At 36.5% G+C, this 17,224-nt stretch overlaps 1 protein-coding gene across 1 annotated transcript in view; it reads left to right on the top strand.

Moving 5' to 3' along the window:
• The window catches only part of AK9 (adenylate kinase 9), a 131,158-nt gene that overhangs the window by 101,038 nt on the left and 12,896 nt on the right, over window positions 1-17,224 (top strand). The window contains 4 exon segments of the mRNA XM_086707568.1: window positions 7,561-7,767; window positions 8,349-8,567; window positions 9,941-10,154; window positions 16,265-16,466. Of these exon segments, the coding sequence (XP_086563694.1) occupies window positions 7,561-7,767; window positions 8,349-8,567; window positions 9,941-10,154; window positions 16,265-16,466 (842 nt within the window).

Genomic DNA, 17,224 nt, shown 5'->3' with positions numbered 1-17,224 from the left:
TCTTTATTCATTCCTCTGGTGTGAGGGAAATCAGAGGGATGAGAAGAATGTGGTCATCTGAATTGTTTTCCTGTATGATTTTTCTTGGCTGCTTTCAGCCAAGAAATCTTTTTCAATGGTGTGATTATGATATGCCTACATGTCATTTTCTTTATATTTATCTAGTTTGGGGTTGACTAGTCATCTCCAGTCTGTTAAATCCATCTGATATTTTTTTTAATTTCAAATATTGTATTTTTTTAGTTCTAATTTACATTTTGGTTTGTTTTTATTTCCCTCCTGAGGTTTCTTATCTTTTCATTTATTATGAGTGTATTTTCCTTTTCCTCATTGGTCGTAGGGATAACAACTGCTTTAAAGTTCTTGTTTTGTAACTCTAGTACCTGGAGTGGGTATTTGTTGATATCATTTCTTATGAGAATGGGTCATGTCTCATGATCCTTTATACTTTGAATAATTTTGGAGTATTATAACTTTTGAATTATGAGTGTTATATTATGTAGATTCTGAATTCTGTTAGCTCCACGAGTGTTTTTGTTTTAGCAGGCAATTTATTTGGTAAGACTAAGCCTGTAAACTCTGTCAAACTAACAATTCAATTTATACTGTTCTCAAACAGTCCATATGTGCATGGTTCAGAGATGTGGAAAGTCTGTATAAACTAATTTGTTGTTTCCTTCTCCGGTTCTCTCAATTCTGAAGTTTACCCTCACTCTCCGGTATCCTGGTTGTGTCTCCTTCCTCTGGTTGCTCCAGCTGGAAAGACACTAAAGTTTCCTATCAGAATTTTAGTCTCCCTGTGCCATCACCACTCTAATGGAGGCTGCCCTCTGAGCAAGGGCACAAAATCAGAGAATTCACCTTTAACCAGCTGCTCACTCCAAATTTTTGCTGCTTTCCAAATCTGCCTTTGTTTACTCTCCAGAGCTTCTTAAATGAGTGGGAGAAAGTGGTGTGTGTGTGTGTGTGTGTGTGTGTGTGTGTGTGTGTGTTGGGGTGGGGGGAGGGGTGTTCATGGTTTATGGTTATTATCTGCTAGAGGCTAAATTAACTTATTCCTTCATACTAGAGGCAGATCTCTGAGACCATGAACTTTAGAAGATATATCTCCTAACATAAGGCCTAAAAGGTATAATTTATCAGAAAAAAAAAAAAAGCACTGCTTCAAGATCAATTTGCCATTTATGGAAAAATAAAAATTTTTTCCCTAGGAAGAATTAACCTGTGGAGATTTTTAGGATATTAACCTTTAAAAAAATTCAACATGGTACTAAAGAAACTAGTGAAAGTAATACAAGAAAAAAAAGAAATAGCATACATGTTGAAAAGTAAGGACAGAACTCATTATGTGCACATAATTTGATTATCTATTAAGTCCAGGATAATTAACTGCACAAAAATTATTTAAGGCCGCCCCACCATCTCCTTATGTAACAATGACATCTGCCCCCATGGGGAAAAAAAAAGGCAAATAATTTCTGAAGCAAATAATCTGCCTAGAAGATAATAAGTGCCAGGGATATTGGTTGGTGTCCTCCATCTTTTGGAGCAAGATCCAACCTGCCCACCTCTTCTCATTCTCACATCTTAAGTGGAAGCACAATACAACCTGCCCTGCTCACAAACCCAGAGTTTGAAGTTGCTTTGAATTAAGCAACTTGGTCCTCCATTCATAAAAATGGATGAACAACCAAGGATTACCATATACTTGAGAAAAATTATCAACACAAAGGAGCAACAAGATGAACAGAACAACTGACCCTAAAACGAATAGGCAATTCAGAAGACCTTACTAAACATTTAAAAAATTCCAATCTCCCTAAGAAAATTCAAGAACTTGTATCCATAAAACAAAAAACAGGATGCTATGAAAAATCAGAAAGCAAAAAAGAGTTCACAGAAGCTAAAATGTATAATGTAAATTAAATTAATTAAAAGTTTAATAGAGGGTGGCTCAGTTGGTTAAGCATCTGACGCAGGCTCAGGTCATGATCTCAGTTTGAGTTCAAGCCTGGCACAGCTCTGTCAACACAGAGGCCACTTCGAATCCTCTGCCCCCTTTCTCTGCCCCTCCCCAACTTGCATGGATGGCCTATGCTCACACACGTGTTCTCTGTCTCTCTCAAAAATAAATGAGCAGTTCTTAAAAAGTTGAAGAGAAAAATTAGAAGTAAAAGCCAAAGAAGTTTCTCAAATATAGAACAAAAATACAAGAAATAGAAAATATGAAAGAAAAACTGGAGATATGTGGGGTCAGTCCAGGAGGATCAACATCTAATTTGCATTCGAAAAGAAAAAAAAATGGAAAGAGAGCTAATATAGGAGGAAATAATCTTTAAAATATTGAAAGAAATGTCCCCAGTATTGAAGAGAGCAGAAGATCTTCAAATTGAAAGGGCTCAATGAATACTGAACAGAACAAGTTAAAAGAGATGTACATTAGACACACTGTCATGAAATTTGAGATTGCTAATTATAAAGAGATTTTAACTGTTTCTAAAATGAAGAAAAGATATCTACAAAGGAATGTGGATGAGTTTTGTGTCAGATTTTTCACCAACAATACTAGATGATGGAAGACAAAAACAATGCCTTCAAAATTCTGAATGAAAATGATTTTTAACTATTTATAATGTATGAGGATGAAATGGAAATACTTTTAGATATTTAAGATCTTTGAAAATTAGCCTTCTGTATATTCTTCCTGAAAAAAGTAGCCAATTGATTTTTATGAATAATGCTTCTTCCATCTAAAAAACAAAACCAGGGGCGCCTGGGTGGCGCAGTCGGTTAAGCGTCCGATTTCAGCCAGGTCACGATCTCGCGGTCCGTGAGTTCGAGCCCCGCGTCGGGCTCTGGGCTGATGGCTCAGAGCCTGGAGCCTGTTTCCGATTCTGTGTCTCCCTCTCTCTCTGCCCCTCCCCCGTTCATGCTCTGTCTCTCTCTGTCCCAAAAATAAATAAAAACGTTGAAAAAAATTAAAAAAAAAATAAAAAACAAAACCAAACCAGAAATATGGTGGGGGTGGGGGTGGGGGTGGGGGTGAGGGTGGGGGACAAGAAAAGCATTATCCACATATGGGACAAATTAAATTATGCATTATTTTGCATAATAAGAAAATACAATGTTTGACATTGATACTTTAGACATTTTCCTCAAAATGGTACATGTTTGTTGATATAGAGTTGCATCCCCTCTGTCACTATCTGTGGCTGTTGTGAATAAAGGTTATATAATTAAAATATGGCAGGTGCTGTTTACTGGGTTTCAATTTTCAGAATTAATCACTCTTTATTTGCTTTCAATTCTTAGAAACAATTTTTGCATGAAGCACTAAATACCTAAGTGCTACTTAAAAACAATCATAGGACAGGAATGTAAATGTGGTAATGCTGGAGATGGAAATTTAGAAACTGAAGAGAGGGAAAAGAGGAAAGAAGAGTAAGGACATTCTCTTGAATTGTGGGGAATCAAACATATATCTAGAAGTAATAGCTCAAGAGAGATTTGGAGAAAATATTTAAAGTTATAGGCACTCAGTTGCAGAATTAAAGAATTAAAAATATGACTAACACTGGGGGATAAGCAGAAGAGAAAGAAAAGAAGAGAAATGTAAGTTAGCCAAATCCCTCATCACCACTAATATAAGAGAGAAAACAAATATCACAGGGGTCAAAAGTGTCTACTTTTTACTGTTTACTTTGTTATTTCCTAAACTGGTTTTCCCATAACAACCAAAAAAAAACAAAAAAAAAAACAAAAAAACAAAAAAAACAAAAAACAACCAAAAAAAACAAAAAGAAAAAAAACCCACGAACCTTTTTAAAATGCAAGAATGGCTAAGAATGATGAGATATATGTTTTTATATGGAAAGAAATTTAAATGCATTGCTAAGTTATATTTTTAAAAAGCAAGTTGTACAATATGTATAAATATAATTTTGTGTGGGTATGTGTGGGTGTAAACATCTAAAAGGATCTTAACCAAATTGTTAACCAAATTGTTAACCAAAATCATTTCTAGGTAGGAAAGTGGAAATAGAGATGGGAGTGTGAAGGGAGATTTTTTTACCCTATACAATGCTGTATAATTTTATCTTTTTAACAAAAATGAATCTATGTTTAAACTTACATAGTTTAATTTTTTTTAATTAACAAATAAGTTGGAAGAGCTATTAAGTTGAGCCAAGCTCTGCAACTGAGACATCTCTCATTTGCAGTGTGGACTCATGCCACCATACTTCCAATAATCCTTAGAAAATCAAATCTGAAGATTTTTTTTTTTAATTGTCAAAGGATAAGGAAAAGGAAAAAGTGATAAAAGAACCAAATGGCTTCAGAATTTAAATAAAAAAAGAACCAGAACTGAAAAACACTGCCCCATATCCAAGCTTCTTTTGGAGAGGGAGGAGCCTGGGCACAGAGCAGGAAGGGACCCTCTCATCCTCCTCCCTGAACTTGCAAGGCCAAATTCCAGCTCCAGGTGCTCTTTAAAGGAACCAGGGTCTACTAAACGTGAGACAGGAAACCATCAAAACCCTAGAGGAGAAAACAGGCATCAACCTCTTTGACCTCAGCCTCAATAATTTCTTGCTTGATACATCTCCAAAGGCAAGGAAATTAAAAGCAAAACTGAACTATTGGGACCTCATCAAGATAAAAAGCTTCTGCACTGCAAAGGAAACAATCAACAAAACTAAAAGGCAACCGATAGAATGGGAAAAGATATTTGCAAATGACATATTGGATAAAGGGTTAGTATCCAAAATCTATAAAGAACTTACCAAACTCAACACCTCAAAAATAAATAATCCAGTGAAGAAATGGGCAGAAGACATGAATAGACACTTTTCCAAAGAAGATATCCAGATGGCCAACAGACATATGAAAAGATGTTCAACATCACTCATCATCAGGGAAATACAAATCAAAACCACAATGAGATACCATCTCACACTGGTCAGGGTGGCTAAAATTAACAACTCAGGAAACAAGAAATGCTGGGGAGGATGTGAAGAAACGAGAACCCTCTTGCACTGTTGGTGGGAATGCAAGCTGGTGCAGTCACTCTGGAAAACAGCGTGGAGGTTCCTCAAAAAACTAAAAATAGAACTACCCTATGACCCAGCAATAGCACTGCTAGGAATTTATCCAAAGGATACAAGGGTGCTGATTCATAGGGGCACATGTTTATAGCAGCGCTTTCAACAGTAGCCAAATTATGGAAAAAGCTATACGTGTCCATCAACTGATGAATGGATAAAGAAGATGTGTTTTATATATACAACAGAACACTACTCGGCAATGAGAAAGAATGAAATCCTGCCATTTGCAGCAATGTGGATGGAACTGGAGGATATTATGCTAAGTGAAATAAGTCAGTCAGAGAAAGACAGATACCATGTTTTCACTCATATGTGGAACTGGAGAAACTTAACAGAAAACCATGGGGAAGGGGAAGGGGGAAAAATTGTTACAAACAGAAAGGGAGGGAGGCAAACTCTAAGAGACTCTTAAATACAGATAACAAACTGAAGATTGATGGTGGGGGCAGGGGAGAGGGGAAAATGTGTCATGGGCATTGAGGAGGGCCCTTGTTGGGATGAGCACTGGGTATTGTATGTAAGCGATGAATCATGGGAATCTACCCCCAAAGCCAAGAGCACACTGTACACTCTGTATGTTAGCCAATTTGACAATAAATTAGATATAAATAAATAAATAAATAAAGGAACCAGGGTCTAATCAATAGATTAGGAAACAGCAGGATAAGCAGGAGATTGCAGGCATCAGAAAATGAAAAGGCAAACAGCGGGGGTGAGGGTAACTGGAAAGTAGAGAATGTAGGGCGTTGTTTAGGATAACAGTCCTTGGAAACTGGATGAGCAGTAATGGAGAGCAAGGAGTAAGGAAAACTTCCAGGTTTCCAACTGGAAGGCAGTGCTCCAACTGATACAAGGAATACTTCAGGGAGAAGAGTGTGGAGGCGGCCCAGGAGCCTCTATGTTAAAGGCAAATGTTAACTCCTATATGGCACCACTTAGTACCAATATCCTGCCATGGGTCTTTAAGAGTCATTTGTGTATTATTCTCCTTTCTTCAGATGGACTATAAACTCCTAAAGGGCATGTAACTGTTCTGTTAATACAGTGCTTTATACAAAGTGACAAATAATAGCTATAATGGCACAATAATAGCAATAATAGCTATCATTTCATGCTTGCCATGTGCCAGACACTTTTCTAAGTGAGGGCTTTGCATGTATTAAGTAATTTAATGCTCCCACCATCGCTGTGAGATAGGTACTTTGTTATTCCTATTTTACAGGTGAGGAAACTGATCTTGTCCAAACTGACAACAGCTAGTGACTGAGTTATCCATTTTGAGTGACTTTCAAATACATGTAACCTTCATGGATGGGGCTAGAGACTCTAACGCTAAGCAAAATAAACCAGTCAGAGGAAGACAAATACCATATGATTTCAGTCACATGTGGAATTCAAGAAACAAAACAAATGAGCAAAGAAAAAACAGAGAGAGACAAATCAAGAAACAGACTCGGGCTCTTTCTGACTTCCCCAGGCAGTAGTGAGAGGAGCTGCTGCCCTGTCCGCCCACCTGAATGGTTGGTCATGCAGAACTGCTCCAGTTTTCTGATCAAGAGGAACATGCAGACATCCAGCACCCAGCCCAATAACCTGAAGGCTCACGACACCTTCCACCAAATGGGCTGATTCACCACAAGACTGTGGGTCTGGAGCCAGCAGCCTATGGCAAAGGTGTAATGGTCATGAAGTAGAGATTTGGCCAGCGAAAACCCACTGCCTCCTACATGCGGACCACCACTAACAAGAATGTCTGGGCCACTCTCAGCAGCATCATGTACATGACCCGCAAAAACAAGTACTGTCCAGATCTGCACACAGCTGCCATTTGCAGGACCAGTGCCATCCTTCTCACCAGAAGCCTATGATGTTTAAGGAAGCACCCCACTAAGAACTGCTGAGCACCTGCCCCCCCACCTCCAAAGCAATAAAGATGTCAACCACCTGAGGAGGTGGGGGGGAAGAAGAAGAAACAGATTCTTAATTATAGAGAACAAACATGATTACCAGAAGGGAGGTGGGTGGAAGGGATGGATTAAAGGGGTCATGGGGATTAAGGAGTGCACTTGTCATGAGCACTGGGTGATGTATGGAATTGTTGAATCACTATATTATACACCTGAAACTAACATGACTTTGTTACCTAACTGCAAGTAAAATAAAGACTCTAAATAAACAAACAAACAAAGAAACGGGACTTTCTGGCAACCATAGACATAAATAACATTTAATATCTTGTTTATGTATTTACTATGTGATCAGTATGTTGTCAGAATCTTGAAGGAATTAAACTTCTGGGTGCCAGATATTTAAAACTTTACTATGTTACTAAATAAATGTTGCCATTCCATACCAACCAGTATCCAGTGACATAAAATATTCCAGATGATTAGTTAGCAGAGTCATTTGGTGCATATTCTATGTGTATAGTAAAAGAGAACATTTTCTTCCTTAGACACACAGGGAAGATGAAGATTTTAGTGAAGAAGAGCCTGAAGAAGAGGAAGATGATATTGACAACATCCTTGAAGATGAATTTCCAAAAGATGAGGAAGTGATGAGTGAGGAAGATGAAGAACAGGAAATTGATGCACTTGAACGCCTGAGAGGTGAACTGGGAGAAAAATTTGAAACAGATATGAATAATTTACAAGTAATACAGGTTATTACTTTTCCTTTTTTCATAATTCACAATGTAACATTTGAGAATGAAAGAAGTGTAGTTGGTTTATGTCTTGGTTTCTTTTTGACATTTCAAAAGAAATGTGTATCTTAGGACTATCTTCCCTTTTGCCAGCACCGCTTGCAATTATGAAAACAAATTAATAACTCAAGGGCAACATGGAAGCCACAGAGAGTCAAAAGTTTTAACTGCCAATATGCAGCCACTCAGAAGCTGAAAAATATTTATTCTCTTGACCGAAGTGGTCAGTTACCAGCAATGTGTATATGCTGTGACCAGACTTGGTCTCATTAAAAATATTTGGTTTGGGGCACCTGGGTGGCTCAGTAGGTTGGGTGTCCAACTTCAGCTCAAGTCATGATCTTGCGGTTCATGAGTTTGAGCCCCGCATCGGGCTCTGTGCTGACAGCTCAGAGCCTGGAGCCTGCTTCAGATTCTGTGTCCCCCTCTCTCTCTGCCCTACCCCTGCTTGTGCTCTGTCTCTCTCTGTCTTTCAAAAATGAATACACATTAAAAAATTTTTTTTTAATATTTGGTTTTCTTTATTTGTTTTTCATCAGGATGAATGTGAGAAGCTTATGATACCAGTAATTCTCATTAATGGAGCTCGGAAAATCCATATTGTACAATATAATTTGAATATGAAACTGAAACCACTGGTAGAGAATCGTGAGAGCATTTTTGAAAAATGTTATCCAATAGCATCACACCTTGCCCAGAAAATGCTGAACTACACCTATAAGCATATAAGTGCATTTGGCTACTGGGACCCTGTAAAGGTAATGTCGGCAAATGCACCTGAAAGCTGTGTTCTTTCTTTTATTTTTGTTAAGTATGTCTAAGAAGAAGACAGGATAATTTCAAAAATTGTAAGCATTGTACAGTACTCTTAACTAGCTATAAAAACGTGATTGTTTTAATTTTCTGACATCTAAAAAGTAATCAAAGGGTTTAATTTCTTTCATGTATATCTGGAGAGATAACACAATTCCAACTTGGTTTTAACTTGGTAGCAGAAGAAGATGGGTAGTAGAAATATTTTCAAAGGACACATCTAAAGAGCTGAGCTCTGGTACTAATTTGTTACCTAATTTTAGGCAGGTCATTTAACCTCTTTCATTCTTTAATGGAACCAGGCCTAAGACCTCGTACTAAGACCTAGTTCTGTACTAAGACCCTGAAAGAATAATACCAACAGGCCACTGTGATCAAAAACGAGAGTATAAAGAGTGTACAGTGTGAGACACAATATGAAATGTGACATTGATGTTCATAACAAGCATTCTAAGTACAATATTTTTATGCACGTGGACATATTTACTCCAGTTGGAATTCACTAGCCACAAATGTGGGATGATTTTCAACAAATCTTAACTAAGACCATTCCAGCCACTTTTCTAGTCCTAGAAAAATATTTGGTTTGGGGCACCTGGGTGGCTCAGTAGGTTGGGTGTCCAACTTCAGCTCAAGTCATGATCTTGCGGTTCATGAGTTTGAGCCCCTAGTCACAGTTCTAGAGGCTGAAAATCCAAGGTCAAATTGCCAGCAGAGATAGTTTTCTGGTGAGGCCTCTCTTCCTGGCTTGAAGATGACCACCTTCTCACTATGTCCTCACATGGCCTTTCCTCTGTGCTTATGTACTCCTGGTGTCTCTTCCTCTTCATATAAGACACCAGTCTCGTTGGATTAGGGCCCCACTCTTATGACCTCACTTAACCTTTACCTCCTGAAAGGCCCTGTCTCCAAATACAGTCACTTTGGGGATTAGGCTTAAACCTTTGAATTTGGGGGAACACATTTCCATCCATAACACCACCTTAGGAATGGACCTTTTTGTGAGGATAAACTGGCCCATGAATATATGCAAACAACTTTACATTCCTTGGCAAAAACATACACTAAAGACATTACAAAGGAAGTATGGGAACTATAATGGTCATAAACTGAAGTGTATTTCAGATTTCATCAATTGCATGTGGGTATAAAATAAATTGTTCTTTTTATACAGTTTTTAATATTAAGATTAAGTTATAATTAGTTTTCTTATTTTGTAAGAAAGATATTCTTATTTTACAAATTTGTTCAAATGTATTTGGGGGAATGCTGTATAACTTAAAGCTAATTTATGAATTCAATTGTGTACATATTGCAGCTAAGGGAAGGAGAGACAATCAAGCCAATTGAAACTTCAGAGAATCCAGTTTATGCTGTAATCCATCGTCAGTATATTTATTTTTTATCTAGTAAGGAATCTAGAGAAAAATTTATGAAGAACCCAATCAAATATATCCGCCAACCCAAACCTAAGCCTACTATGCCCATTAGGATTGCAATTCTGGGGCCTCCAAAATCTGGGAAAACTACAGGTAAGCATGTGTTTGCCTTTGTTATTCCTTTTTTGTTCCCCCAGTGTAGCTAACATACAGTGTTATGTTAATTTTAGGTGTACAATATAGTGATTCACCAATTCCATATATTACTCAGTGCTCATCAAGATAAGTGTGTTCTTAATCCCCATCACCTATTTCATTCATCCCTCTACCCACCACCCATCTGGTAACCATTAGTTTGTTCTCTGTATTAAAGGGTCTGGTTTTTGTTTGTCTTTTTTTCTTTGTTCATTTGTTTTGTTTCTTAAATTCCATATATGAGCAAGATCATATGGTATTTGTCTTTCTCTGACTGGCTTATTTCACTTAGCATTACACTCTCTAGATCCATCCACGTTGTTGCAAATGGCAACATGTCATTCTTTCTTATGGCTGAATAATATTTCATTGTATAAATATGTGAAGTATATAAATAAATATACGTGGTATAAATATACCACATCTTCTTTATTCATTCATCTATCAATGAATACTTAGGTTGCTACCATAATTTGGCTATTGTATATAATGCTGCAATAAACATACGGGTGATGTATCCCTTTGAATTAGAGTTTTGTATTTTTTGGATAAATGCTCAGTAGTGCAATTATTGTATCATGGGTAGTTCTATTTTTAATTTTTTGAGGATCCCTCCATACTGTCTTCCACAGTTCCTGTACCAGTTTATAATCCCACCAACAGTGCACGAGAGTTCCTATTTCTCCACATCCTTACCAACACTTGTTGTATTGTGTATTTTATTTTAGCCATGCTGACAGGTGTGAGGTGATATCTCATTGTAGTTTTGATTTGCATTTCCCCGATGATGAGTGATGTTGAGCATCTTTTCGTGTGTCTGTTGGCCATCTGGATGTCTTCTTTGGAGACATGTCTGTTTATATTTTCTGCCCCATTCCATAACTGGGTTATTTGGTTTTGGGGTATTGAGTTGTATAAGTTCTTTATATATTTTGGATACTAATCCTTTATTAGATATGTCATTTGTAAGTATCTTCTCCTATTCAGTAGGTTGTCTTTTAGTTTTATTGGTTGTTTCCTTTGCTATGCAGAAGCTTTTTATTTTAATGTAGTCTTAATAGTTTATTTTTGCTTTTTGTTTCCTTTGCCTCAGGAAGCATATCTAGAAAAATGTTCCTAGGGCCAATGTCAGAGAAATTACTGCCTGTGCTCTCTTCTAGGATTTTTATGGTTCCACATCTCACATTTAGGTCCTTAATCCATTTTGAGTTTATTTTTGTATATGGTGTAAGAAAGAAGTCCAGCTTCATTCTTTTGCATGCAGCTGTCCAGTCTTCCCAATATCACTTGTTGAAGAGATTGTCTTTTTCCCATTGCATATTCTTTCCTGCTTTGTTGAAGATTGACCATGTAATTGTTGATTCATTTTTGGGTTTTCTATTCTGTTCCATTGATCTACGTGTTGTTTTTGTGCCAGTACCATACAGTTTTGATTACTACAGCTTTGTAAAATAATTTGAAGTCTGGAATTATGATACCTCTAGTTTTGTTTTTCTTTTTCAAGATTGCTTTGCCATTCAGGATTTTTATGGTTCCATACAAATTTTTTAGGATTGCTTGTTCTAGTTCTGTGAAAAATGCTGTTGTATTTTGATAGAGATTGCATTAAATCTGTAGATTACTTTGAGTAGTATAAACATTTTAACAATATTTGTTCTTCCAATCCACGAGCATGAAATGTTTTTCTATTTCTTTGTGTCATCTTTAATTTGTTTCCTCAATGTTTTATAGTTTTCAGAGTATAGGTCTTTCACCTCTTTGATTATTTCTAAGTGTCTTATTATTTTTGGTGCAATTATAAGTAGTATTGTTTTCCTAATTTCTCTTTCTGCTACTTCATTATTAGTATGGAGAAATGCAACACATTTCTGTACATTGATTTTGTATCTTGCAAGCTTACTGAATTCATTTATCGGTTCTAGTAGTTTTTTGGTGGAGTCCTTAGGGTTTTCTATATATAGTATAATGTCCTTTGCAAATAGTGAAGTTTCACTTCTTCTTTACCAATTTGGATGCCTTTTATTCCTTTCTCTCATCTGATTGCTATGGTTAGGACTTCCAGTACTATGTTGAAAAAAAGTGGTGAAAGTAGACATCCTTGTCCTGTTCCTGTCTTCAGCTGAGAGCTTTTCCCCAATGAATATGATGTTAGGTGTGGGTTTTTCATATAAGGACTTTATTATGTTGAGGTATTGTTACCTCTAAACCTACTTTGTTGAGAGTTTTTATTATGAATGGATGTTGTACTTTGTCAAGTGCTTTTTCTGCATCTATTGAAATGATCATATGGTTTTTATCCCTTCTGTTATTGATGTGTCCTTTGTTATTCTTGAGTATAAAAGAATCTCCTGAAAGCTAGTGCCACTTCTCCAGAAAACCAACTCTCAGAATTGACTCAAAAGGAGATAGAAAACCTAAATAGGATAATAAGTACTCAAGAAAAGTCATTCAAAAATATAATCCCATTCCAAAACAGTCCAGGATCAATCAATAGTTTTAGAGAAAAATTGTATCAAACTTTCATAGAATTAAAAACTCAAACAATTTCTGTGTTTTTGAAGCTTTTTCAGAGAAAAGAAGACAATAAGTTTCCCAATTTATTTCCAGTTTCTCTTGTTATTAAGGAGTATAGTCCTCAATAAATATAAGCAAATATTTTTAAAAAATTAAAAATATATAATCAAATATATGGGCAGAATTATAGTCAATATAATCAAAAGGTTATAAAGAGTACAAATTCATTTTTAAGTTAGCATAGTGGTGATATCAAAACCTAACAAAGATAATACAAGAAATTATAAGTTAGTATCACTTATAATTACAGTCAAATAACAGCATATTAAGATTATGTTAGCATAAAATTATATTAAGATATTTTAATATAAGATTTTAAAAGATGGAGATATAGTCTACTGTATTAATAGTTTAAAGAGTAAAAATCCATTATCTTATCATTGCTGAAAAAGATACTTGGTAAACTATACTCCTATAATGTTTGAATTTTGTATAACTTTGGACCGTGCCTTTTTTTTTTAAAGGCAAATAGTCCAACAAAACATTAGTTTTCAAGATGACATGATAACATGAACAACGGTTGGTCACAATAAGAATTGAATGGAAAGGACAGATACAGGAGGTGTTTCAAAGGAAAACAATAGGACTTAATGACTGACTAAATCGAGAATGAAGGGGAAAGAAGAGCTCAAAGACAATTTTGTTACCAGGGAAAATAAAAGGGAGTTTTGTGTTCCAACTCTTCAGATGAAAAGTTTATTTTGCCCATTTAAACCTCTTAACATGATGAGTCTTTAATAGTCACATTCTAAATGTTCACAAACGTAATATTTTCCAAAGAAACCAAATCATTGACATTTGAAATAGGATCCCACAACCAGAGCAAAAGGTGAAAATGTGGATAAACAATCTTATTTCTCATATATTTTTCTGTGTGGCTCTTAATCCCCATTCACTATTTCACTTATCTCCCTACCCCACTTTGGGCAACCACCAGTTTGTTCTCCGTATTTACGGATTTGTTGCTGTTTCTTGTTTGTTCATTTGTTTTTTTCAGATGCCACATATAAGTGAAATCATAATAGTATTTATCTTTCTCTGTCTGTAGGTCCATCCATGTTGTCATAAATGGCAAGATCTCATTCTTTTTTTTTTTTTTTTTAATGCTTATTTATTATCAAGAGAGAGAAAGAGAAAGGCAGAGAGAGAAGGAGACAGAAAATCCCAGACAGGCTCCATAATGTCATCACAGAGCCCAATGTGGGGCTCAAACTCATGAACAGTGAGATCATGACCTGAGCCAAAATCAAGAGTCAGACACCAAACCAACTGAGCCACCTAGGTGCCCCAAGATCTCATTCTTTTTTATGGCTGGTTAGTATTCCATTGTGTGTGTGTGTGTGTGACATCTTTATCCATTCATCTATCAACGGACCCTTAACACTGATTCCATATCTTGGCTATTGTAAATAATGCTGCAGTAAACATAGGGTGCATATATCTTTTCAAATTAGCATTTTTGTTTTCTTTGGGTAAATACCCAGCAATGGAATTACTGAATTGTATAGTATTTCCATTTGTAATTTCTTGTGGAACCTCCATACTATTTTCCACAGTGGCTGTACCAATTTAAATTCCCAGCAGTGTAAGGTTCCCTTTTCTCCACATCCTCATCAACACTTGTTGTTTCTTGTCTTGTGATACTAGCTATTCTGACTGGTATGAAGTGATATCTCATTGTGGTTTTGATTTGCACTTCCCTGACGATGAGTGATGTTGAACATCTTTGCATGGCCATCTCTATGTCTTCTTTGGAAAAAATGTCTGTTCAGGTCTTCTGCCCATTTTTTTTTAAATCACATTATTTGATTTTTGGTATTTAGTATTATTATTAGTTGACTTGTGGTATTATTAGCTGATCTCTTTATATATTTTAGAAATTAGCCAATGGATAATTTAGTAGGTTGCCTTTTGTTAATGGATATATCCAATTTAGTAGGTTGCCTTTTGTTTTATCAATAGTTTACTTCACTTTGCAACAGCTTTTTAGTTTGATATAGTTCCAATAGTTTATTTGTGCTTTTGTTTCCTTTGCCCAAGGAAACATGTCCAGAAAAATATTGCTATGGCCAAAGTCCAAGAGATTGCTGCCTATATTTTCTTTTATGAGTTTTATGGTTTCAGGTCTTACATTTAGGTCTTTAATCCATTTTAAGTATAGTTTTGTATATGGTGTAAGTGATACAGTTTTATTCTTTTGCATGCAGCTGTCCAGTTTTCACAACACCATTTATTGAAGACTATCTTTTCCCCATTGTGTATTCTTCCCTCCTTTGTCATAAGTTAATTGACCATATACACACAGGTTTATTTCTGGGTGCTCTATTTCATTCTATTGATCTGTGTGTCTGTTTTTGTGTTAATACCATACTGTTTTGATTTCCCATTTCTTTGTTGAAACAGAGGTGAACTTTTAACAAGGTATCAAATTATAAAAGCCTTATTATTATTAGAACTTTAAAAAGTAGGTCTGATTTCAACATTTATGGCAAAGCTAAGATTAAGGGCTCTGTAGCTCTTGCAAGGGCTTCCCTTTGGGGTGGCCCTAACTGTGGTCAGTTAATCTGCATTCCCCGTGAGATAGGATGGGCTCTCTCAGTGTCCTCTACACTCTCCTGTTTTCAGACACGATGAGGCAGGGTACATAGACCATTACAGAGCATGGCTACATTTAGTAGTTACTGAAAGCCATTGCCTATGGTCTCATTTAGGTGAAGCAGAAGTCAAAATGGATCTTGTTTCAACCAATGGCAACACCTATGTGACTTTGGACAGATTATTCCATTTTAGTGGGCATGAGTCCTCTCATCTATAAAATTAGAATTTCAATATTCATTCTATCCACCTGATGGAATGGTTGAAAATATCAGATAAAGTCACAGAAGAAAAATTGCCTTGTGAGTTATAAATTACTATTAAAATGTCAGGTATGCCATTATAATTTTTAAAAATTATTTCCTATAGGATTAACTGAGACCTAACTGTGTAGGGATATGCTATTCTGATTGAAGCATGGATTCCATAAATAGATAGATGAGGAAACATATAATTTCATGTGTTCAGTGACACAGGAGTATTAGATTATTATTTTGGACATAATTCCAAATAGAAATAGCACACAGGAGTATTAGATTATTAGAGTATTAGATTATTATTTTGGACATAATTCCAAATATAAATAGTACACATATGATGCCATGTAAAGTTCTCAAAAATTTTGCTACCTTGTGCAGAAGGAAGAAAACACTTAAATATTGGTTTGGTTATGAAAAAAGCCCCACGGAGTTGGCTCGTTAGCCACATACCTGAAATATTAATAATGATTAACCTTTGACAGTATTAGTTCAATAAAATGTAACAATTTTGACTTTCAAAATTTCTTCAGGGAATATGAAGATTAGCTCACTGTGGACATCAATTAACCAGAAATTAAAAATAAGGTTGACTGATGAATTTGTGAAATGGAGTAAGTTTAAAGTTTTAACCTTTTTCAGTTGCCAAAAAAATTTCAAGTGAATATGGCTTAAAGCGCTTGTCAATAGGAGAGGCGATGCGTTATGTATTAAACAGCCAACCAGAAACAGAGCTGGCGCTCATGTTAAATTGGCATCTTCATAAAGGAATGACAGCACCTGATGAACTGGCTATTCAAGCCTTAGAAATATCTCTGATGGAAAGTATATGTAATACTGCGGGGTAAGTGGGAGTGGCCGGTGGGGAGGGAGTTAAATCAAGAAATTACTCACAGAATTTAAAACACTTATCTTCAACAAGGTTTAAAGCTCTTGTAAAGGGTGAGATCTACTTCTCAAACCTTAGGCACCTACATGGTTATATATTTTTAATTTTCTGTCAGGCTAAAACTTGGCTTGAACACTTATATGCCAGAATAGCAAGCTGGCCACTGCATTCCCTGTAGCAACCTGTGTATCGTCTAAAAGTTTCTGGCCTTACACTGCTGACAAAGGAGGCCAGTGTGACTTCCAGAGCCTAGTAGACCTTCTCACTGCCCCATGGAATGATGGAGGAGTGGCCTTCCCCTGCCCCCCAGATGGTACTGGTCTAACAGAGATGGTCTCGCACTGGCCCAGCTCTCTGCACAGGTAGCAGTGCCCCTCCCTTAATGCTACATCTGGACAGGAAGGTCCCTTTCCTGAGCTCTCTCTTTAGTTTACACTTCTCTGCTCAACCATGACTCTCCCAACACAGCCACTGGCCAAACCCAGTTATAGAAGCCAGGGCAAGCCAAGGCCCTGCTCATGAGCCCAGGTCACTGACCTAGAATCCCACCAATTTATTTACAGTTGTCTTACAGTAGGAGCCTTTATGCCCTTCCCTGCCTCTGCTCTTTAACCAAGTCCTTGGCCGGTTCTCTTAATTTCAGTTACAGAAGAGCAGATTCTGGGGTGTCAGATTTTTCCCCCAGGGAAGGCCCTGGGACTTACACAAACTGA

This window comes from Puma concolor, chromosome B2 (assembly GCF_028749965.1).
Source record: "Puma concolor isolate L17-30 chromosome B2, mPumCon1.1.hap2, whole genome shotgun sequence".
Taxonomy (NCBI): domain Eukaryota; kingdom Metazoa; phylum Chordata; class Mammalia; order Carnivora; family Felidae; genus Puma; species Puma concolor.
This window is presented reverse-complemented; position numbering and strand designations above follow the sequence as displayed.